Below are 17327 nucleotides of genomic sequence, written 5' to 3' on the forward strand. Positions count from 1 at the left end.
ACGAGTATTTTGGGTAGCGGACACCATCCTGGTGGGGACTGGTATTATAAATGTGGCGGCCCGTGGGTCTTTCCGACTGTCAAAAGGAGATCAGAAAGTAGAAGGATTAACTTTATCTTAATGACATCTTGTGCTCGTCTTGAGGGCCGTTCTTTAAGACTTTTCACCCTGACATGTTAAAGACACGTCGGGCTGCCGTGTCCGTGGGCTGGCGTGGCCGGGCGGTGTTGAGTGGTGTCCGGCCGTGCCCGGGGTGCATCGCCAAGCCCCGCCGGCTACATCAGCACCCAGGAGTCCAAGGACACCATGTTCTTATCTCACCCGCTTACTGCATCAACAAATACCGAATATTTCCCGAGAAACGAGAGACCAGGCGGGGATTATGGCGCTTACGGCGCGGTCACAATCGACGTTTGTCGTCGTGATTTTTTCGTGTCGTAGTATTTTCAAGCATGCTGTGACAGAACCAACTATCTACAAAGTTCTAAGCCTGCATTTGAATTTTGGACTCTTTCCAAATTCATAGCTACACAATGTACTGCAATTAGAAGACTAATAGTCGCATAAACAACAAATACATGTAAACATGATTTGTAGAAAAAGTAACATAATAGAATGTGATAAAAAAACTGTGGTATTATTAGAAATATATTTGTCTTTCTTTTTTGATTCAAGAACGTGCATCATATTTAAGTTATGAAATCAAGGGTTACACAAGTCCAGTTTTGATCGTTCAGCGATGGCCGTTTATAATACGTGAAACAGGAGCCTTGCTGCTGAGCCCGAGGAAAACAGAATGGTTTCATTCAGCTCAGCCTGGTGTTTTAGTTGGCCGAGGTTGTGCGATGTAGAACTATCTCGGCCAGGGTTAAGGATATACGAGGCCGGGTGTGGACCCCTGACCAAGATGACGGAATGGAAGAAAAGGTGGCGCCAGCATACATTCCATGAGTTCAGCTCTTAGGCGGAAAAAGACAAATTTCCGCTCTCTGAAGGCTGCTTGTCGGATGAGTTGGATGACCTCATATCACCCTAAGGAAACTTACCGGAGCGACGTTTGCTAGAGAAGCCCTGCTACCATCATAGCCTGGAAGCCAGGCTCTTTGCAGGGCCTACAAAGGGCAGCTCCTTGGCACCAGGTCTTACATGCTCCAAGTGAAATTCAGATTTCAGGAGTCAAAATTCCCTCGTAGACATGGGAACCCTGGAGCCCTGGAAAAAAAGTCTGACTTCCAGGTTATGGTGGCAGCAGTGACTAAGAACTTTGAATTCACCCTCACCCTATGAGAAATAATGGTGATGACGAATGCTTCCTGTATAAGAGTTAATCTTGGAAAAACGTGCGAAAAGAGTTCTAGAGCCTGATTTTAAGAAGCGATATCAATATCTAACGTATTCTGCCGTGACTGGCCCGAGAGCGGAAAAGATTGGCGTCGGCCGTGGGAGTCAGCCTTGTCTGGCATTCCTGTCAGACTAACGCTAATCTTACCAATTATTCCGCTAATCCATGTGCTAATCTGTTATGTCCGTCCGATAACTGATAATACGTCTCAACCCGCGTGGGCAAAAAACATCACCTTCGCGCGACGCCCCAAAGGCTCATGGGATTGCAAATGGCCGCCTTGTACTCAGCAGAACAAATGACAAAGGGAAATTGAATGATGAGGAAAGACTGATGTTGAAATATGAAGTTTTCAGTCAATTTTTCCCAATATGCTGTTGCGCACACAGCTTCCACTTCTTGTACACTAGCAGCGTCACGTGCCAGGCACGCTTTACTGTTGGTCCCACAACGCAGTTGTTCAAATAAGTCCGGGGGTCGTTGACTCTTCTGGGCAGGATCCAGAATTAACATTACAGCAAGCTATTAAAATTCGATCAAAATACCCTGCTATGCTTCAACATCTTCATTACCATTCGTCCCTTTCGCAATGCCGCTTGACTCACCCCCACCAAAGGTCCTTAGCATCTCTCAAGATACTCAATTACAGGAAAGGACGACCACTTGCTCCACATGAAGGTCTCTTTAGCAGCCGGATTGATGACTGCAAATTGTACCTGAATCCTAACGTCAGACTGAAGTCCTACGTGTGAAAATACCCTAGACACAAATGACGATGTGTCAGACTGTACATAGAGATAGATTTGGTGTGTCAATTGTAATTCAACATTAGGGAAAGTTCTTTTAGTTAAGACAACCGACTTAACTCCAGGAAGAATAGATTTCATGTAAATCTAATGGAGATCGAATAAACAAACAAACAACCAAAAACAGTTAGTGTTATTATTGTTAGCTGATCATGACAGTTCATCTCAGCTAGCTGTCTGGCAGTCTGCTGTCTTCCGACAAGTCTGATATAAAAACGTCCTGTTTCCAGCTCACCATCTTGTGATGAAGACAGGTCAAACCTGGGCTATAATATCAGCAGGTCTTCAATAGATGGGATTACCACCCCTAGTTTTATTACCGCTCATCGGCTTTTACTAGTTTTCTTTTTGGATCTTTCTAGCGTAACACCACACCGAGACAATTACCTCACGTTTGTAATTGTAACTCTACGGCTTCCGGGACGGGGCGGCAGGAGAGCACGATTTGAAAAGCACGTCTGGGCGAAAAAGAAGCCGCCAGCATTTTAACAGTTCTCTCTTCTGTCGCCATAAACAAATGCCTCTGGTTATCAAAACCAACTGAAAGCCACAAAACCCGGGAACGGGAGGCGGTCCGGGGGAACGCATCCCGCTGAGGCGGGGCAACAACAGCTGATCAGCACCAGGTGACAACATGAAACAACCCGAAAAACTTCGCGCCGCAAAAACCAGGTCGGCAAGGTGGTATTCTTTCCAAATCAACCCCAGCAGTTCACCTGACATGCATGGCACTTCTTTCTGACTTGTGCCTGATGTCTATTTCTATCTGTTTTTATCTTGCAGAATCCTTACCGAGCTGGAGAGAAGCGGGAGGCGGTTGTCGCCAAGAAGTCTCCCCTGTACCTCAGACGTAGGAGGGTAAGTAGGATTTCACGGGCCCGGTACTGTTATGATTAAACTCGTGTATGCCGAAATTGTGTTATTATTAAATTAGCCAGCATACGGGATTTTATATCCATAGTTCCAAAATCATTGATCCCATATTCTATTGGAGACGCGTTTATGATAAACTTTGGTCACTGTGAGTCTGGAAGATCTAATGTTTTAAATCAACTATCTTCCAAATTATGAACACCGTTAAAGAAATAAAGACACCGTGACACTTAAGTAAAATCAACGAGTTGAAATAGAACTATTGATTTACTATTCTCCCAAATCTAAGTTGCCAGAGTTAACGGGGCATTTATGAACAGGAAATGTGATGGTTTCTCTATCTCCTGTCTGATCGGCACCGCACTACAACTTCCGTCACACTGAGAGAGCTGGCATGTAACTTTGCGGTACAACTTCGATCAAAACATGAGCTTATAGAAGCGTTCCAAGTATTTTCTGCGCTATGAATCATCCATCGGCGCGGCTTTGATGCGTTCGGCAAGCGGCCATTCAGAATCAGGGCTCGCCATCTTGTCTGGGCGGGCGGGCGGCTCCCCTGTCACTAACACGTGTGTCCTTCTCCTCTTCCCCTCCTCACAGAGCCTCGGCCTGAGCAGCGCGGTCGCCATGGAGACGGACGAACGCGAGGTAAATATCGTCTGTGACCTTGAACGTGGCGTTACCCCCATTGCCTGTGGTATGTTTGGCGCGGCTCCCAAAACTGAGGGTAAACTCTGCGTAATATAGACATCCTTCCCGCAACACATCGCAAACATTGCTGAGGACTCACTGATTTATCTCCTTGGACATTTTGGTAACAACAAACGAGACAAGTTCAAAACAGAGGACTGAGAGGAAGGGAGTGAATATTCCCAAACCTTGTGTGCACCAAGTACAGACTTTACCCTCAGACTCACTGGTCTTCAGGGTAGTCTTCCAGTGAATCATTATTTTCTATAAGCTCTCACCATAAAATTTAGACATGTACATGTGATGCAGCAACAGCCGGGAAACTGACCCACCAATGCGAAGTTCAATTTTCCCCTTGTTGGAGCAAAGCACAGACGATCTTCACGTTCCGAGTCTCGTTCGCTCTCGCCGCATCACGTTGAACCCCAGGCTTAGTTTATGTCCTACTACTACTATCGTTAGTACTTAGTACTTCTTAGCCTGTTTCCAATCTTAGACAGGCCGTAGACAGCTCCTCGGCTCTAGGTCCAGCATGCCCCTCAAAGGATTTTACAACAGACTCTGTACACGGATGGACCCCAGGCTTGTTTGTGTGTGTGTGTGTGAGGCGCGCGAGAAGATCACGCAACCACCTGTAGGATTCGCGGCGTGTCTGTAACTCTATGCACACTACCAAAGGCAACGTCGCTTTGCCTGGATGGCAAACTGTTTCCGGAGCTCACACCGGCCAGCATCTCATTTTGTTTCTAGGGCTAACGTTCCACCAAGTAAGTTTTTACCCAGTCCGCCATTACTTTATTAAGAGCACTGTGTGCTGTGGTAAAATTTCCTTGGGGCACGTTTGCCCTAGCGCCGAGGAGCTAGCCTGTGTGAGCCCTGGCAACATTCTAGTATCCAGGCTACCGCTGCTTGGTTTCGTGTGAGCGGGGTGCTGCTGGCTGTGCCGTACGGGGTCGGCCCTCCCGACACACGACAGGACTTGTAGCCGCCGAGTTTTCACAGGGCACGTGTGACAACACCTGGGACTCGCGTGCCGACCCACCGCACTCAGCCATGTCAGCCGTACATCTCAATAAAGGCACTATCCTCATACACGCTTCTTCTGCCTAACTCTAGCCGTGAAACTTGAGCGAAAGTGATAAAAATAATCTCAGACCAGTTCTGCTCACTGGTGGCGACACTATGAACAGTATTTACAGGTTCATTGTTCACCTGTTTGACAGGACTCAGTCGATATGTACATCTTATCTTTTGGATCGCTGTTTCCGCTGGCCCACCTGTACCAGATACCGGTCTGCCAAAGAGAAGAGCGACCCGGAACAAGCTCCTGCCAGCTTCCCCGCACCGCATCAGTCATCACAGTCCCCATTACACGCAGATGAACCCACTGATTACCTTCTCACTGACACCCGAGCTACCGGTGCTGACAGCGCGCGCCCGGCGGCAGTGACGGATGGGTCTCCCGGGGCCCCCCGCCGCTCCGGCCCCTGGCTACCTGTCAAACCGCGCCCTTTGATCCGCGGGCTCGCGGGGAGACGACGCCAGGTCGCGCGGCCTCGGAGGCGGAGACGAGGGTAAAATGGGGGACAGATGAGTCGGTTAGAGCATCATCTCCGCAACGTCTTCCCTCCACACAGGATTGATTATCACCGGGATGGTTTGTTGTTACCGCCATCTGGGGGAAGTTAAAACGTTCTTCAAACTGCGCAGCAGGGGTGGAGCAACCTGCCGCCTGCTTTCAACACCTCACGTATGATAGGGTACCCTCCTCCTAACCGTGTACACATCTCACAGCGTTAACACATACGTAAATGGCTCCATGGCTACATCGCATTGGTTTAAATATACAACATTCTGCAGGAAGGCGAGCTCGACCACCTCCCAACCAAATACCTGGCTCACGACTGACTCCCAACCATTGTCTGGAGAAGGACGGGGGAGGTCGGGTTTGTGTGACAGGGTCTTCAGGTATAATTAATGCCCGATAGAGTCGTGGGAAAGGGTGATGCAGTTGGAGCGCGACGATCTAGGATATCTAGATATTAACCCATGCAACACAAACATCACCTGCAGGTGGTCTGTGGTTAGACGCGGTGTCCGTGGGGTAGCGGCCCACAAGCAGCCCGGCCGGGCCCCGGGTTCGGAATGGTGACCTCGGCATAAGACTCATGGACCGCCACATGGCCTTCTCAAGAATGTCTTAAAGACATCGCTGAAGTGTGTGCTTACCTCGGGAATGACCGATGTTGTATCAGTAGATTTAACTTTACAGTTTTTTATTGTGGTTTTATGGCACTCGGTAGAATCAGGAGCGTTGAAGTTCAGCTGTCCCTGCTATTCTTCTGTTTTCAACTTGAGGTGAAGCATGATCTAGGTTGGGTAGCTGGAGTTGGGCCGTGATCATGTTGATCTTGAGACATGGGAACATTGTCTTCAGATGTTCTATTCTTAGAAATGGTATCAGCGGGGTCGGACCTTCTGGGTGTGAGTTAAAAGATCTTTGTCAGCTAGAGATGGACCGTGGCGATCTTGAGCGTGAACACCGCGGATGGGCGTTCTATATCTGGAACAGGTCCGTGAGGTCTGAGTCCTTCGGGTGTAAATCCCGGATATAATGGAGACGGATGCTGTCTTGCACTTGTGGACCGTGACGATCTTTACTGTAAAAAGAAAAGCCGTTGGTAAATATAGAAACGGTGTCAGGTGAGTGCCATTGTGGGTCGTAAAGAGTCGGCGAGTGTATAGCTACAGTTTAGCAGGTTTAACACAGGGTCAGGTGAAGTTTGACGGGTGAGTCCAAGTGGTGAGGGGAGGAAGGGGTGGCTTTTTCAACATGAATTATCAACACGAGGATGTCTAAAGAACAAATGGTTGTAAGATAGTATGAATCCAACACTTGCGAGTAACCAGAAAACGGCCAGAAGACAACCAGCTCGCCTTGAATGTCAGCAGTTGCGGTTACACGGGTCGCTTACCGCGCTCACTCTGAAGATTCTTAGCAGGTAGCTATAGCCTGGGCATGTACCGTCGTATCTCTACGGTACTGGGAGTGCTGTCCGCCCGCCCAGGTCCACGGTGGTGGAAACGGGAGCCACGGAAGTTCTCAAACTCAGTCCGTTATCAGTTAGAAACGGCAATATCAGAACGCCGACTGTCACAGCTACGTCACTTCACCCCCTCCCCCAGGTGCACTATAACAAAGCGAGTAGAACTCTGCACCCCTGACAGAACGGACCGAACAGTAGCCAGCTCCCCGGCGCCACGCACGTTATGGTCTGCTTCACGTCGCCTCACAAACACAAGTTCGCGGCCAACAGACTAATTATGACACGTCCTAACTGTAGTTTGAATCTTTGTTTTAACACAACAAACAAGTCCATTTGCAGTCCTCACTGCAACCTTCATCATGTTCAAATGACCAACCACTTAGGGCAAGTGACCTCAGGGATTAGTGAAATGGTCACAGAAAGCTTCTACAGCTTCTACACATATAACTGCTAGAGGTTTTTAATATTTAGTGATCATGCTCCAATTGTACTTGGTGGCAGCGACAGTATCTATGGACACATCAATCCTTGGTTGATAACTCTGGTTCTTCAAGACATGTACGTTATTACGTTCTGACTATGTTTTCCTTGCATTTTCCTCAGGATAACCCGTTCTTTAAGGGAGAGAAACTGCGGCACGTCGCCGCCAAGAAGTCGCCGGAGTTGTCCCGCCAGAAGCGCTACTGAGGGACGGGCAGGGATGGGGAAAGGGACGGCTGACGGTCTCCCCGTCATACAAAGCTACAGACTTCCTGGGTTGTTGCCACACATCCTCCTACATATCTGTCAAACATTTGTTATCTTAACACTGGCCAGAAATTTGGCATCCCTTAGCAAATCGTTGAAGTGAAATATCAAAGTCAAATGCTGTCATACGATACCCTGAATGAGGCATGCAACCTCTTAGAGGACACATTGGGTCAAGTTAAAATGCAGGACTTCCGACGTGGTGCCAGTCACATTTCAGAAGAAACGTTTAGAAATCTTAAAGAGGTCAGTGTTTTATCAAGGAGGCTTTATTTGTTATAACGAGCCATGTAACGCCCGGGTACGTGCCATCTATGTTAGTTATGCTATAGAAATTCTCCGCTCACTTCAGACAAATTAATAGTACTACAGATCACGAACGTACCGGCGCGTTCAGTCGCAACAGACGTCACTGCCATCGTCAAGGACACAACTAGCCTCTACCAGGCTGCGTTAGTAGCTAAAGCTTCAGCCACAAACATCGTACAATGCACCGACGATGTTTGAGAGGAAACCCGTGACATCGTAGGTAGGTGCATCGTACGATCGTACGGTTTGTATGTGACCGGGGGTCAAAAAGAGCAGAAATCAGCCAAATGGGGTGAAAAATTCCCCTTTTCAACTTTAAAACGTTACGGACTTCGGCAGGCCAGTTGGGCTTTATGTGACAAGCTTATAACGCAAACGACGAATCATTCACAGTATTTGTCCAATTTGTACTGTTGTTTAAAGACCCTAAGGAGTCTGGTGGAGACTAAGACTGAGCTGAGAAAGGGAAAAGCAAGATGGAGTTCCTGAGTGGCTTTTGTCATGTGTTTGTTGCTTTCGTATTACTTGTGGTTGGTGTTTGTTGTTTCATATGATGTACCTGAAATATCTAATGGTACGGAGTTCCAAATATGCAGTATGTGAATATCACAACGTCTTTGTCAGGCGACGTATAACCATGTACATTGTGCAATGCTGCCGCGAGTTTCCCTTTGATTTCCCTCTCGACTAATCGTCAAGCAGATGTAAGGACATAGCCCGGTTCTTAAAGCCTGTTGTACAACTTTCGGTATGTTTTTCTAGTACTGCTCCTAGAAGGAGGCGAACCTTAAAAGTGCAATAGTAGAGAGGCATACTACTAGTAACTGTTACCAACGAGCACTCAGAACACTGGGACTGATCCTTACATCTTCTTGGAGATCGTCACCGCCAGCTTCTGCGTAGAGTCTACTGTGGAGGCTATGTTATTAAAGATGCCAAGACGTACGCGTAATTCATTGTAAATCAAGACTGAACTGTAATTTCCAACACAAGAAACTGGCCACGTTATGCAGATGACATACAAGCAATGGATCATAAGTAGTAGAAAGTTTGTGGCACCCCCCGTCTCTGCTGGGGAATGGTTCTCTTGCCCTGACACTGACTGGAGTTGGTGAGTCGAAACTTTAGGGAAACTATGTTGTGTGTATGTGTGTATTGGAAATCACAGTTCAACCTTGCCGCAGTCATGACATCTACCAACACAGATGGACTTTCAAGCTATGTACACAGAAGGATTGGATGACTAAATTCTGCCTGTAACTCTGGTCAGGATTTGATACGTTTAACAAAATGTATAAAATGGATTATAATGAAGACTTCAAGCCGGCTGCTGTTCGAATCGACGTGCCTGATGACATGTTGTGAGGAGAGTTCTATTTTAAGTATCAGATTCGATACAAACGGACGCATAACGACGGTCTCCAAGCAGATGTGTGGTGTTCTGCATTAAAATTGAAACAGGCCCGAACCACACATCTGTTTGGAGATCAGCTACGCAGGGGTCTATAGATAGCGTGGGGTGGGAAAGTTAAAGTTTGTTTGCCATGCTTAATGTCCGTCTGTCGGGCGGTTGAACTGCTAAGAAAATCAACATGTCAAAGGCAGAAAGACTTTTGTGTGATGAAATATACATGGTCAAGCAGAGAGAGTATATGATAACATACAGTCAGAAGTTATCACCCCATTTACAACATATACATCACTGCGACTTTGGTTGGATGTACAGAAGTTTACAAGAAACTTTGGTTGTGGTGGTGAACGTTGACGTAAGAAGGATATTCTCTCTAAACGAAATCTGACTACACAGAAATATCTCTTATTCTTATTATCCCGTCGTCATGGCATACTTGAGAAGACAGTTGTTGTTTGTGTGTAAGTTTCCTTACTGTGGCGAACTTCAGAGGAAATAAAGATACGTGCATAAACATGTCTGTGTGCTTCAAGTTTTTGAATCTCCGTTATTCCTTTATTTTAAGTTCAGTAAGGAGACGGGAAAAGGGTAGATTGTCTTGTGTGTGTGCGTGTATGTGTGTGTGTGTGTGCGTGTGTATGTGTGTGTGTGTACGCGCGCGTGTCTCGGGGAGCGGTAGGGTAGCAATTCAATCTGTCCTTGAGTTACAGTGCCACCATTCACCCCCTGTCCCAGATGCATGCCCAGCCAAGCCCTTGGCGGAGGAAGAACAGACAATGCCAATCAAACCGCGGGGCGCCTCCTACCCTGACGCCTCGCCGTGTGTCCCGTAACGCCGCGGGGCGCTCCTATCCTGACGCCACGGCGTGAGTCCCGGAATGAAGGTTAAGTCCACAGAATTTCCCAACAGTTCATCTCAGGTGTTCGCGCGTACGTTATTCGTCGCCACCCTGCGAGGAACCGTGAACAATCGATTCGACAAGTTCATGTCCAACTTCCAAAATTACCTAACCTGGTATCCTAGTCCCAGCCCGCTTCTCTGGAATCACTAGTCTCGTTCAGACTTCACGCGTCTACGCACGCAAACGTTCAAGCCAGCAGGGCAAACATGGCTGAGAGTCGGACATGCGGAATCTCCGAGCAGATGGAAGGCTCCGGCTCAGTCTCAGTGTTTTACGCCTGTTTTTGTAACATTTAGAACTACATCAAATACGCCTTTTGAGCACTTCGCCTCCTTCAACAGGCCGGATCCTTACATCTGCTTGGAGAGTGCATGTTCTACAGATATCTCCATCACAAAGAAGCGAGGCGAAGCCGGATTCACTTGTCTATACTACTCGCGCTGGCTTCATAGTATATACATGTATCTGTAAACTAGTCGTTTGTTGTGACCTGTATGTATGTATGTAGCCTAGTTAGTATATAATTACGGTCTTCATTGATTCTAAACCACACCAAGTCTGCTAGGACCAAGGACAGACCAACCGGGATATAGTGGATCCCAAGAGAACAGGACCCCACCTCGGACACGCCTGCAACCGGGGCTAATCGCTTCTACATCATGTAAAACGGTCACTGTCTGTAATAAAGAGATGTACACAACATTTGTCATGGCAATCAACCCGTAAATTTACACGGTAACCTATTAACTCGTTCACCTATTGTTTCAGTGAGTGAGTGATTGTTTTAAAAGCGGCGCCCATGATTCGGACCCCAGAGACATCCTCGACCGAACACGCCGATTCCGTGGGACTAAGTCACGGCTAGCCTACGTAGCAGTCACGTCGGTTGCTGTCTTTATTGACTAGCAGAATTCAAGATGTCATTCAAGTATCTAACCTTTTCTCAGGCTTAGGTATTAAAATGACATGTTGTAGTGAGGAATAAAGACAGGCTTTTATGGACCACATGATATTGTAGTTGCTGTTTTCTTTTTGTACACAACAAAATGTATTACTAGTATTCTTAAGACAAAGAACGATTTTCTATGTTCTGTATGTTTGTTATATATTGAATTTTATATTAAAAATATTTTCATTACATTCCAATGGCCTCCAATGATAACACCAAGGATCACAAAAATCCATTTTCGGTCGCACAAGAATCGCCGTTCAGTGGGAAGGGGGGCTGAGGCAGCAGACGGACTGCCGAGCACAGGAGAACTCCGGCAACATGCTATAATCTGTAGTCCTGCTGATGACACCATCCACACAGTGGAATTGAGTTCGGAACATCGGTGTTAAGACGAGAAGGCGACTGTGTGATAAAAGTGTGAGACTGTTTGCCCTTGGTTCGCTCCCAGTTTTCATCGCCAGTCGGGGATAAGAAACCGCCAGTTCTAAACACGCCTTGACCGCACAGAGCGGTCCTTCCGGGCGACAAGGTCGTGCGCTGGGCTAGACTAGCCTCAAAAGCAGGCTTCCCAGTAACTCTGCATAGAAGACAATTCGAACACAATTACAGGTAGTTGATGAACGTTAGTGTTTTCTGACGTCGCTCGCTTTCTACTACACTGGCCGGCACAGTTGTACAAATCAGAAGCTGAGAAGCGATCGATCAGAAAACACGCGATTCGGAGCCTGTTATCGAGGCTAGTACCAGCCGAGCCGTCGGACGTCGTCAGTGATAGAGTATGAAGCCATGTTTGTTTCTCATTCGGGAAGATTTCCGCTAAAGCCCCTGCCACACATAACCGACCACGGCCTCCCGACCTTCTCCAGACCATGGTTGGGAGTTAATCCTGAGCAAAGTCATCGGTGGTTGGGACTGTGACGGCGAGTTGCCAGCTAGTCTTTGTAAAGTCGCCTGCACCAGCTGATCGACTATAGATCTTCACAAATCAATTATCAAACTTGGGAAAGTTACATTCTATTTGAATGCGATGAGAGGAGCAAACTGGGCACCTCGGTTGGTCGGGAGCAATTTCGTGGGAAGGTTCTGACTGCGTGACAGGCTTATTACCAGAGGATAGATTCCTCCTAGATCCCCGAAAAAAACTTTACTTTAACACAGAACAGTTCACTCAACCACTAGTTGGATATGGTGACTCTATGGCCGGATAACTTGTCTGGCCAACTACAATTTCTATTACTTTTTAGCAACACGTGGAGTATGTTAGAGACTAGCATTGTACCACTAGCTATCGACAAGGCGTTATGCTTCGCCTTACCCTTTACCGGTGGCAATAGACCACATATTCCCCTGTGTACGCACACAAGCCCCCATAATCACAGCAATTACCAACAAACAACGGCGGAAATACCGCTACAACCACAGAAATCCGAGCGGTGAAAATTGGCGGGAAGCGCGTCCCGTGAGAGCCCGGCGCGTCAGACGGTAACTAGCCGTGACTAATGCGCGGGAAATTCGCGTCACCTCCCTCCCGAGGATTACCCCCCAACGGCCAAGGTCAGGGCGAAAATTGTTTCAGTCTGGCGGCGGGCGGGACGGCACGGTTCGGGAGAAACCCTACTGTATTCACCTGTAGTCATGACTACTACATGTGCGTACATGTACCAGGGGTACCGACCCAGGATTGAGGTGTTCTAAATAAAACTTTGTTTTCGCCAGAACTGTCGAAGAATGGGTCTTCTTCGCATCGCAGAGGCACCCTAGTATTTAGAGTTAGATGTTGAACGGCCGTGCCTGCAAAGCTGGTGTGTTAAGATAATGAACGTAGAAACTTAAGAAAGTGGTGGATAATCGTAGATGCCCGTACTATCGTAGACACTGATACCGAGACGGCTCCTTACAGCTGATTGGAAATAAGAGGCAGGTGTCTGCTATGGCTATGTTGGCTGTAGTATTGGCTGATAATGACGCCACGGAAATATGACTACTACGCGTCGAGGTCAATGAACTGTGCAAGGTCGACGACACCGTTGCTCCTGAAAGAACACGACGCTTCACACAGAATCAATGGCGTCATAAATACAAATACATAAACTATTCACAAAACACAAAACATAACACCGCCTGGGAAAGTCAAGGGGTCATCCACTGACCGAGGAAAGCCGGTCATGACTTTGAAAACAAGAGTTCCGAGATCTCATACCTCCATGAAATATGGGATTGATATGTAAATGTAAATGTCTTATTTAATTACGCAAATGACCTCTGCATTAACATAATATATGCATCGTGATGTTAACTTTTGATTAACTTACAGATGTCCCAAGTATGACATTCCCATCATTCACCATTTAGAAATCATATAAAATTTTCGCATTAATTATGCAAATTAGTTCATCATTTGCATAATTAATATCTGTTGATGTTCTATCTGCCATAGGTTACATACATTACATGTATGAAAGTACTATAATGTAAAACACTGTAATTATAGAATTTCCTCATTAATTATGCAAATAAAGTCCTCATTTGCATAATTTGCATTTAATTATGTACACCTCTCTCTCAGCTACCTACCTACCAAAAATGATGAAAATACGTTGTTCCTATCTGGACTTATTGGTTTTCAAAGATTTCGCCCGAAGGTCCCCTGCAGTTCCAGAACAAGCTGCTAGGGGGACCAAACCCACACCACTTATTCCGGACAGGAAAATCTATCTGTCACCAAAAATTCAAGACCATGGCATGTTCGGGACAAAAGATACAAAAACTGGAAGTTCTGCTGCAGTACCAAGGTCATCCATCAGGAGGCCCATATTTGACCTTGACCTTCGTCTTCCTAAGACTTACCAGCATACCAAATATCATCACAATCCATAAAGGCGTTATGAAGTTATGCTGACTACAAATGTACGGAAACACAGACACACACACACACAGACACACACACAGACAGACGCGCCAAATACAATACCTCCATTTTTCATGGAGGTAACAATGTGGTTAATACTTTGAAAACAAGTGCAGGCTGTGCCTATGAAAACCAGTGCAGGAGGGTTATGACTTTGAAACAAGGACGAACACCTAAAGGTCAATGACCTCTTGGAGTTTGCCTTTTCGAGTAGAATCACTGGCGTCACTGATAAACATGCACGAATCTTTTTGGAAAAGATCGCCCAATAACGTTTAAGAGTGCCAGTTCTACTAAAAGGATATGACAGCCCCTCGTCTCTTCGTCCCATTTATATGACAATATATAAACAACACACAGTTCTCAGAGCCACGCTGACCGAATAATGACAGGTCATGAGTTAGGAGTAAAACGATATGAAAGATGTTCTCTTCAAGGTCAACGGTTCTGTGGCTCCTGTTTGACGTTTGGTAGTTAATCATGGACGTCAGATAAATATATGATGTTACGTTACGTCAAATCACGTAGGGCTCCGGCCGCAGCTCAGGGGCGCGGTTCGAGTCTTCAAAGTCAAATGCAACGACACCGTGGCTCCATTCCGAGTTTGACGTTTCAAACTAAATCACTGTCTACATAAGCAAGACTACGCTGTTACGTAACATATCAGGGGAAGCCAAAAGGTCAACGTTATGCATTAACCATGCAGGGAAAGCCAAGTCGGTAGTCGGAAAATAGTCTCTACCAGACCCCACGAGTAGAAAAAAAAGTAGAAACTGGCCATAGCAGTTCGCAGGGCAAATCATCCTCCCTATTTGACTAAATTCTACTATATTTCAGCCCGTGTTGTTAGTCTGGTGGAGACTTTCGAGACTTTTATTCCCAGCACCCTGCCCAAACAAGCACCACATGCTCGGCTCGGTCGGACCTTTTTTACAAGCTGTGAAAAGCCCTTCGCCGCCCGTTGATTTACAGGAGATTTAAGGTCCCCCTTTGGAGGCGCGTCCGCGGCGTGTAAGGCATCTACCGTTTCAAGCAGTCGGCCTCCGCGAGTTTGTGTTTTGGTAGAAAATCTCCTGGCGCCCGAGCAGCTTGGGTCGAGAGGGGGACACACAAACACGGTACTGCGTTAGTCGGCAAGGGCGGCTCGATTGGAGACTGTTTGCCGCAGCTGCAGGGGCCACACCGGTGTAGTTTCTGGTTCTTGGATTTTGCATGTATTTAATAGAGCGAGCGGGCGGAATGAAAATAGAAACATATTTATCTATTCATTTTACCACATTTGTGAAATCGAAAGGATTGACATAACAGGTGACTATCATCTTATTTTTTTCCTGGATGTCAACCCGGAAGACCAGACCGTAAAGTGTGGTGGGTTGTGGTATAAGAAAGCGATGGAAAAGCATTTAAGATATAATAGCTTACGTACGTGAATGATATCTTCAGGTTGGTGATCAATTCGAGCTTTATTATTTTCAACAAGCGACTATTGTTAGACAGGTGGTTGTGACTTTGTCATTTAAAATAGTTTACGGGTTAGAGATATTCCAATAAGCCGATGGGTCGGACATTATTCAACAGTTGGTACCATTATGGGCATATTGGGGTTGGCGTGTACCCAGAATGGTTCACTTCGTGATTTTTGTTTTAAAATGAGAAAAGAACAAGAAATGGGTATAATTATTTCAAACTTGCTGAATGTATCTAGAGCTTTTGTGAATTCATTGCCACAAAGAGATGCTCTGACGTACTTTCTACGGGTCCAGTCGGGACAAAAACAGCTAGTAAGGAGACCATTTAGACTGCCAACTTTCGCCCCCCCCCCCTACCCTTCTGCCACTGCTGCATTCAATTTCAACTACCTACGAACACACACAAAGAAACACACACAAAAGAAGTACTCCAGTACCCAGAACCAGGAAACTGTCCTGGAGTGTCTGAGGAGTGTTTTAAGCGGCACGGCGTGACGCGCGGGGATTGTGATAGTGTGAAAACACGGGTAAACTTGTGTCGGAAAGTGACGCCAACATATAGACGGCGGGTCTGTGGGCAAAACACTCGGCAGACGGCAGCCAGCAGAGGACCAGCTCTGAGCAGAGGTATGGTGGCTCAGGCGCTTGGCGCGTCTTTCTGCGGCGACTGGAGAGTTTTTGTTGTCCGAGCGCACGATCTACGAGCCGAACATACAATTTAAAAGAAACACCCACTTCTAGGAAGGGGCAGATGCAGGAATCCGGCTCATTTTCTTCTTACACTTTTAAAGTTCTTGAGGAGATATATTTTCAGGTATGCTGTGGTGTTACAGGTGGGACAAAGTGGTTCTGAATCTCTTTGTGTATGTACATACGTATCCAAATGAAGCAAATATGCTCCAAATTAAAAATAAAGCATAACTTGCGTCATGACGTCGTCAAATTTGGTGAGAGTCACAAGAGGCAGAAGAGTGTTAACTGTCTGACCCTTGAAAATGGCTGGCGTGTCTCTTTAGTAACAGTTGCTAAGGAAAATATACTTCCGTAGCAACGAAAAGGCTTATAATCAGTTAACTTACGGAACACTTGTTGTATACACAAACGTTTAATAAATATTTCGTACACGTGTAGCAGATTTCTTGTGTTAGGAAATGGTAAACGGCTTTAATTGTGCATCATACCAACGGGCTCTAGTTTTCATGTTGAAACAAAATCTGATGTGAAAGGAACAGAAAAATCGCCGTGAAACATCACGAGGGAGGTTTCTCCACTTACCGATACGTTTAATGTCACATCCGTTAATTCTGTGAGCTTGGAACCGGTTCAAACCTGCTCGAGTCCGTCCAGAAGTCGTCAGTCCTCACTAGAATCACCGCCGGTGACCGAGCCAAGGGCCGCGGGACGGTGAACCGCGAGACGTCCCGCCGGGAAACGGTCTGGCAGGAACTAAGGAACACTTGGATTTTTGCTTCAGTTGTCAAATTTTGATATTTTAAAGGTTTCTTTCAAATAGCGGAAAACATTGAATACTACTCTACAGTTTGGGAAAATCCACAACCTGAACGTGTATGCTGCGGTGTAAGTTGGAATGCGGTAGTGCCTCATGTTTTGTACAAATGTATGGAATTCGGGAAGACTAGGACGAGATGTCTTTATGCACAGCATTGATGAATGCGAATGGAGTACGAGTCACGAATGCGAATGTAGTATCAACGTCAATATTAGAGAATTTTAGAGAGTCTGATCGTGGAAAACATGATGAAACAAATTTCATTCTACAGAAAGGCCACTAACGATGAAGAAAAGAAGACTTTGATAATTAAAGTCGTTGCCCTGTCATTTCCCGGGACAACACCACAGCGGGTCTCACC

At 46.4% G+C, this 17327-nt stretch overlaps 1 protein-coding gene across 1 annotated transcript in view; it reads left to right on the forward strand.

Moving 5' to 3' along the window:
• The window catches only part of LOC109470951, a 22353-nt gene extending 12614 nt beyond the window's left edge, over window positions 1–9739 (forward strand). The window contains exons 4-6 of the mRNA XM_019770045.1: window positions 2932–3006; window positions 3622–3669; window positions 7362–9739. Coding sequence (XP_019625604.1) covers window positions 2932–3006; window positions 3622–3669; window positions 7362–7445 — 207 coding nt within the window. The 3' untranslated portion in view covers window positions 7446–9739. The remainder of the gene's footprint in view (window positions 1–2931; window positions 3007–3621; window positions 3670–7361) is intronic.
• Window positions 9740–17327: the final 7588 nt, after the last annotated feature.

Source organism: Branchiostoma belcheri, unplaced genomic scaffold (genome assembly GCF_001625305.1).
Source record: "Branchiostoma belcheri isolate BF01 breed outbred unplaced genomic scaffold, Haploidv18h27 scaffold24, whole genome shotgun sequence".
In the NCBI taxonomy this organism is placed as follows: Eukaryota; Metazoa; Chordata; class Leptocardii; order Amphioxiformes; family Branchiostomatidae; genus Branchiostoma; species Branchiostoma belcheri.